The following is a 7780-nucleotide window of genomic DNA, read 5'->3' as shown; positions in this document are numbered from 1 at the left end:
GCAAAACATAAATTAGGTTTCATCTACAATAAACAAACTTTGATCTGCTCCAAATTATTCACACCGTATTAATAATTATTGTTTGTTGTATCCGGGTAATGGGGAATTGTGCACATGATTCAGCCTATTATCTGATAAAGTATTGTAAACTTAGGCTTCTCTGTATTACATAACTTGTTTTTAAATAGCAAGTTTGGTTTAGTAGCCTGGTTTCTGAAGTTTCGACTTCCTGCGCACAGCCACTTTAAAATATAACAATGAGTTTCTGGCAACCATAGTGGCAAAGCAGAAGTTTAGTGATCTATTTAGAATCAGTAACAGAGAAGTGCGCATTCATGTTTCCTCTTATGCCACTGCTGATAACTCCATAACTGCGCGTGAGTCACTGGCCATTGCCTAGATACGGACCTGGCGCGACAACAATACACCTTTGGGGTTACTTCGCCACAGTTTCAGCTTTGGTGAAGTCATTCCGCGTCTTTGTAAGAGCGCTGTGTGTGTGGTTTTTTTTTTTTTCAAAGCCTTTACTTGTGCCAAAGTTGCTAAGAAGCGAGTCGGAGAGGCAGGCAACTGTTTCGGCTCACATGCGCTATCTGTGGCGAAACATGTTGCCTACACAGGAGAGAATAGCGAGAGGAAGAGAGGTTTGGAGCGCTTATATACGCACCTAAAAATAACCACCCAATCCGGGGGCGGCGCAGGCAAGTCAAACGCGCCAACCCGAGGGGAGAACGGGCTCGATGAAGTCAGAGGCTCAATGCGATTGGTGGCTCGTGGAATTATTCCGAAGCCTACCCCCTGGTCGGAGCGGATTGGCCCGCGCGTCGAAGGCGTAATCCTGCCGTGTCGGGGGGGGGCGGGCCCGGAGGTTTGAATAGGGAAGTTTTGCAGAGCGCAGTTGTTCGCTGTCCAGTCCTGTGCGGTGTTTGCAAATATCTCGAACACAAGCGCAGAGAGCGGAGAGAGCAGAAGGAGGGGGACCACGTACGGACGATCTCTACTCTGTCTGCAGCTCCAAACAAGCGCTCGTTCGCATGCGAGACACGGCAGGAGACAGGACGCTACCCTTTTCGCACGCGCTTTTACGCATATCAACTGGGTGTTTTGTACTCTTTACGTGCAGCTAAGTAGGCTATATCTTTTTTTTGTTTTTTTTTCTAAACCAACCTCGGGGGAAAAAATGGATGTTCTACCCATGTGCAGCATCTTTCAAGAACTTCAAATAGTTCACGACACGGGCTATTTTTCAGCCTTACCATCCTTGGAGGAGTACTGGCAGCAGGTGAATATACGATACACTATTTAAACGCGCATTGCAAAATGGTTTTGTGGAAGCGGAAGGAAGCTGGTTGCTGCTGGTTTCCCGCTTGTGAATGTGGTAATGCCTCGCAGCGAGTGCCTTTTTCCTGGCTTTCGATAAGTTAAAAAAAAAAAAGAATGTCAGCGTAGTAGAGAGGGGGTTAGAAGGCAGGTGTAGGATGCCCCACTCGACACGTTACCTGCGCATTTCCCAGACGCGCGGATTTCATTATCAGTTTCGGGTTGTGAAGTTTTTGGCAGGCTGAAGTGGATCAGTGTGTCACTCTGACAGCTGGAGACGAGGCAGCGCTGCGCAAAGATGAATGAGCGGAGAGTACTCTCAGACCGAGACGCATAGACAGCCAGTAGTGGCAGTGCTTTACTGCCGCTGTATTTCGAGCACGGCGATTTCTTTCTCTTTTTTTTATTTTTTTATTTTTTACCCAGATGGTTTGGGTGCACGGTTTCATTCCTGGTAGCAGTGACTGAGGGTCCTTTTCGTGGACAGACAGGGAAATGAGATCGGAGTAGACGAGCCAGTACTACAGCTCTCCTGCAAACGAATCACGCGTGGTGGTTCGTAAACCAGGATGGATACGCACACGCACATTGCACTATAGGCAGCACTGTCACACGTAGCTTTTCATTATGCGTGTTTTGCATGCTTTTGATATTACATTTCGCATCTTCAAACTTTCAAATCAAAATATTATATCTAAATTTCCATATGGTATCATTTTTTTTTCACAGTATCCCCAATAAGAGCCCATGCATTACAACACATACCAGAGGCATTTCCATTCATATGACCAATAATATTCAAAATACTGTCAAAATTGCTCCTGGCATTCCAATATACAGTCTTTGTATTACTCCTGGCACCGAACCAATTTTGATTCTCATCTCTATTCATAAGCTTGCATGTCATATCTGCATAATCTTAATATTTTTGACATGTTTCCAGATTAAAAACTTGCCTCTCAAACCTGGCGTCGTGATTTGAATGGATTACACTTACACACACACACACAACATGGGGCTATCAAATGTCAGCCGTGGCCAATTGCTTCTTGCATGAGTAGATACTAGTGCAGCTGGAAAACATTGTGTAAGCCTGCAGAAGTGAGAGCCCGGAGGAAAATGTTTATTTCGCATCTGCCTCGTCAAAGCTGTTTGTGCACCTTCCATATAAGTATTTTCCGAACTTTAATGGCCGTTGTAAATTGTATCTTTATGGCCAGCTGCCTAAGAGGTAGGGGTGACACTGACTGAGGAAGGATGTGATTGCATGTCAGAGGTACGCATGAGGAAAAGCAGCGCCAATAGCTTTTGCGTCTGAGGGGAAGTGAGCGAGTTGGCTTCCTTAAAAGGACTCTAGATTTGTGAGTCAGTCGGGGCTTGCACAAATGACAGTGCACGTTCACTCTGGGACTACACTCAGGTGGAGGATGGAGTATGTTTATGGAGGGTGACATCCCGGGGGACATAAATCACATGGGGCCCTGCTGGCTCCTGCATGACACAGTGTTGTGAAGTATGTGTTTAGTGCTAATAGATGGCTGCTAGGCTGGAAAATGTGAGGTTTTTTATGGATATGGCACAATCACCGCAGCGATTAGATGATGCGGACTAAAATAGAGATGGTTGTAGCATCATTTTTCCTTTCACTGGGGATTTTTTACTCCAGTCAGCACTTGCTAAATAGGAGATCACAAAGCGTTTAAGGAAAATATTATGAATATAGGCATGATGACCAAAGTGATTAGGCTGCAAATTACAATGGAGATTAGAGGAGTGTGCTATATTCTGCAGAAACAGCCAAAATGCTGAAAACCTCCTTAAGTCAGCGTTTACTAAAATGAGATCACAGAGTGGTTAAGGCTGTGTGGACATGCATGATTTAAAGGGATTTCCCATTGAGAAGTCTCTCAATGAACTCCTGCTCTCTAGTGGTTTCGTTTTATCGATGAATAACCTGAATTTCTTGTGTTTTTGCAGACATGTTTGGAGTTGGAGCGTTACCTTCAGAGCGAACCCTACGTCTCTACGTCGGACCTGAAGTTTGACGGACAGGAGGACCTCTGGAGCAAGTTGATTTTGGCCTGTGGGGACAAACCCGACCCAAAGATCCCCATGGTGCAGCACGACGAGGACAATCAGGACAGTCAGCTGTTGGACAGCAACAGCGTGCACTCGGATGCCAGCAGCGAGGCTTCAGACAGTTCGGAGGAGCTCTCCCCAACGCACAGCTTTAGCTCCAACCCGCTGGGCTCGGTGCTGGTCGGCTCTGGACCTTTTAGCCCCTCTGTCATTAGCACTCCCCCATCCTCTCCGGAGGCACACTCGGAGCCCGGTGCTGTCTCCAATGGCTGGATGGCAACACACAGTGAGTTGCACTTGCCGGTCAAAATCAGGACCGGTGGCTTGGCCAAGGGGTCAGACAAGAGTGGACTCATCTCTGGGGACGCATCTCCGGACGGCAGGAGGAGGATTCACCGGTGTCAGTTCAACGGCTGCCGCAAGGTTTACACGAAGAGCTCTCACCTCAAAGCACACCAGCGCACTCACACAGGTCAGTGACTCTTCCATGTTCTACTGTATATATTGCATATATTTATAAATTATAGACCAGGGTGTCTGCTGAAGATGTCTGGAGCTGACCTCAGCTGACCTGCAGACACAGAAAGTCAGGGCTGAGCTCAGTGGGAAGCTGCCACAGTTAAAACATCTCACTTTATACTGAGTGAAGGTTGGAGGTTCTATTAATTCAATCTTGCACCGTAATGGCATTGTCCATCCATTGTGTAATGTAATTAAAGGTCCACATCGCATGCTGTCCTCAGCTGGAGCTGAGCAGTATTAGCTGTGCATGGCTGGATACCTAAAGTGTGACCTAATCTATGTGGAATGTGACTGACTGGGAGAGCGTAGGCAGGAGGGGGAGGGGCAGCACATGGGAGATAAAAGGCCTCAGTCCTTCAAAACAGATTGGGTTTCACCATGGGAAAGGCTGAATGGGCGGAGAGCCAGGGGCACTGAGTTGGAAGGCTCTGAATGGTCATTTGACCGGCCCTTATTTTTGATTAGCAGCGTGAAATTGCACGTGTGGCTTTCTCATACCCACACTAGTGTTTTCTGCACATTCTTCGCAAGTTTCGGGTTGCATGAAAACGAGTGGTGATCCAACAGGTTCATAAGAATTTGGGTCTTAAATAACTTGCCGTCACAGCATTGTCAGCAGTATTACCCTTGGGCTGATTGATTTGGCTATATTTAAATAACAGTGCAGTTCAGAGATGGGTAAAGACAGGCTCATTGTTGCTTCTTGGTGTTGATTTACAGGATTAAATCTGACATTGAATATCTTGTTCTTTGCAGGTGAGAAACCCTACAGGTGTTCATGGGAGGGCTGTGAGTGGCGTTTTGCACGGAGCGACGAGTTGACCAGACACTTCAGGAAGCACACTGGGGCAAAGCCATTTAAATGCAGTCACTGTGACAGGTAAGAGGAAACATTTATCTGTGAATAATGCCGCCCATCTTCTGATAAGCCTTTGTTTGTTGCTCTCACTAAGATAGATGGCCTCAATCTATGTGCATCCATCTATGTGATGTTTGCTCTAGCGCACTGAGCCTTTTGATGTGAACAGATTAAAAGCACCAAAGTGTTTGTTTCATTTTGTTGATAAAGTAAATAAGGGGGGGAGCTTATTATTTGAAACAAACATGTTTGCCGGTTTTATTGCTTCTCCCCAAACTGCCACATGTGTCGGCCCATAGTAGTCCATTCAAACTCTCACTCAAAGACTCCTCAGTGAGCCTCTTTCAGCTGCAGTCTATTTCTTTAGCATTGTTGTTAACTCTTTTGTCCCTCCCCTGTGCTCCCCAGATGTTTCTCCAGGTCTGACCATCTGGCCCTTCACATGAAGAGGCACATCTAAACAGAGCCAGCACCAACCTGCATTTAACGGAGAGACTCTGATGCCGTCTCCCGACCAGTTTCTGGTTGAACTGTCCCAGAGCAGAGTGTAGGGAGTGAGTTCCAGCCAAAGCATGCCGTTTTGCACCTGAACCCAGTGCCTCCGGGACCTCTCTTTGGAGAAAGGCGCTCTGAAGGTTGTCTGTTGCAACAAGAGGACAAAATCATGGACGAGGAAGCGTTTTCTTTTTGATCAAGAAGGACTTTTAACAAAAAAAAATCAACAACAAAAAAATCATAAAAGACAGACAAAAAGAATGAATGAATTGTATGTATGGTGCATGATGAATTGGGGACACCTCCCGGACAGCAGATACACTGGTACTTTAAAACAGTCTGCGGTAAGCATGTGTGCACTGTGAATGTCTGCGATTGGCTCACGGCCCCCTGCGACCAGGAGGAGGCGGGACCGACACAGGAGTGATGGCGTTTCGGTGGTCGGTCCGGGGCTGTTGCCATGTTGCTGTGGACTGAATGGGTTTTTGGGGCGAGGAGCACTTTGTGTTTCTGCCCTGTGGCAATGTGAGGCCGGGGCAGGGAGGAGAACCTGCCTGTCTGGCACCCAAACCGGGGGAGCGGGTTCCTTATCACCCACAGTCTGCGGTCCTGGGTTCAAACCGGTTTTAGGACAGGTCTAATGCCCTTCAGGTCTTTGTCCCGTTTGGCCCAGACGCCCCCGGTCACTGTATGACAGGAGCTTTTTTGGTGTTTTTTGGTGCAGCTACTAAATGTGCAATGTGTTATGTAGCCTGGTTTATTATTTTTTTACAAGCTACAAAGCTCTTTTGTAGCCCAATTGTATAAGCTGTGTGCTTAGAGGTATAACACAACTATACTATAACTTCCGTATCATAGACAGGTGTTGCATGGTTCTAGGGTTTGTTCATTTCCTGTTTCCACTGTAATCAGGACTGCAAATAGTTCAATTAAAAGTGCAGCTAAATGCGAACGGTTAAATGTTACAATATTGTACATAAAGCCTTGATGATTTCCTCTGCATCATCCATCACTCTGGAGATATCGCCACTGCTTAACTAATCATGCCTATTGTTTGCATCCATCCTATGCTACGAGGATGTACTTTTTTTAATTTTTGTACTACTTTGTTTTCTATGGAATAATGCACTGTTGACCTGAATGGTGCCTTATGCAAGTGACCGAGCCCTTGGGGACGTCACATTTCTTTGGGTGATTTGACTCGCTCTATCAAGGCTCAATTATCATTTTTTTATTGACAATGTTTAAATGTAAATATGCCCCCCCCCCCTCCTCCCAAAAGGACCTTTGTTTATTACTAGCACTACCGTTTTTTGCCATGTATCACATTCGAGTCAAGCCACAAATTGTAAATAAGACAAACCTAATGTATGTTTAGAGCACTTATTCATTCTTTCATTAATTAAAGTTGTTAACTACTGTGTAGTATGTGCCAGTCTATCACAATCCCTCCCCTCCTCCTCCCTGTTCCCCCAGCATCCTCTGTCCCCTCCTTGTCCTTCAATAGGCAGGTTGGGGACCGAAGGGAAAAAAAAGCTAAAGATTTATTGTAATTAACAGGCTGCAGTTGGACAGGGCTCGCCTTGTACAGCCTCAATGTAATGAATCGCTAAAGGCTTTGTTGGCATGGGATCTGTCACAGACTGCTGACTCTGTAGGCTGCTTATTGACCTGTCTGGGGTTGCGTTGTTTTAGCCAAGCTGCAACAGTATTATGAAAACCGCGGGTGTAAAGTGAGTTAGCGTGTGGCAGGAGTTAGGGGGGGGGGGGGGGTGATCAAGCTGGTTTTACTCTGAAAAGATTTGGCACAAAGATACATCCCTACGGAGTTTTATAAGTTTAGTCCCAATATAATGATGGGGATTTTTTTTTTTTTAAAGTCCTGGAGGAAAGCGCCACCCGCTCCTCGTGAATTCGATGTCACAGCACTGTCGCGAGCTATAGATTTCCGAATCGACTCGAGACTTGCTTGCTGCAGCGGAGATTGAGGAGTGCTTGGCTATCGCTTCGTCTCTCTACAGGCAAACCCACCCGCACCTATATTGTAGTAATTGAGCCTTGATTCAGCTTTAAAAGTTTGCTCACATCTTCATCACGTTTTCGTCATGCCACTACCCGCCGATGTCGCTCGAAAGACACACACAGCTCTTTGTTCTGAATCTTTGTATAAAAAGAAGAAAAAAAAACTTTTGTAAACTTGTTATGTTTATGCTTTATGAAATTTTTATTTGAAATTGTTTTGCAAAATTGTTATATTTCTGTATGAATGTATTTTTTATTGGAATAATAAGAAATTCTTATCTGACTTGGCTTTCTTTGCCTCATTTGTTTCCCTTGTTTAAGCTTTGGCTTTTTTCCTTAAAGATAAATGGCTCGGCTGCTCGCTGCTTTCCCCGGGTGATGTGGCCCAAATTAGATTAGACCAGCGGCTCTATGGGGTATACAGATATCCGACGTCGCCAATTTGTCACTTAAATAATTGATTAGAAACATGGCTGCTTACCA

The 7780-nt window shown here is 45.7% G+C and overlaps 1 protein-coding gene across 1 annotated transcript; it reads left to right on the top strand.

The window, feature by feature from the left end:
• Positions 1-892: 892 nt before the first annotated feature.
• Positions 893-7361, top strand: klf6a (Kruppel like factor 6a). The gene is made up of 4 exons (XM_079575776.1): positions 893-1282; positions 3298-3871; positions 4678-4801; positions 5189-7361. The coding sequence occupies exons 1-4, from the start codon at positions 1181-1183 to the stop codon at positions 5238-5240; spliced, it is 852 nt and encodes a 283-aa protein (XP_079431902.1). The 5' UTR covers positions 893-1180; the 3' UTR covers positions 5241-7361.
• Positions 7362-7780: the final 419 nt, after the last annotated feature.

This window comes from Gobius niger, assembly GCF_951799975.1.
Source record: "Gobius niger genome assembly, chromosome: 18".
NCBI classification, from domain to species: Eukaryota; Metazoa; Chordata; class Actinopteri; order Gobiiformes; family Gobiidae; genus Gobius; species Gobius niger.
This window is presented reverse-complemented; position numbering and strand designations above follow the sequence as displayed.

Coding starts and splice junctions, on each gene's coding strand:
- klf6a (XM_079575776.1), top strand. CDS start 1,181: ATGGATGTTCTACCCATGTGCAGCATCTTTCAAGAACTTCAAATAGTT. Junction 3,872..4,677: donor ACACCAGCGCACTCACACAG/GTCAGTGACTCT, acceptor TGTTCTTTGCAG/GTGAGAAACCCTACAGGTGT. Junction 4,802..5,188: donor AAATGCAGTCACTGTGACAG/GTAAGAGGAAAC, acceptor TGTGCTCCCCAG/ATGTTTCTCCAGGTCTGACC.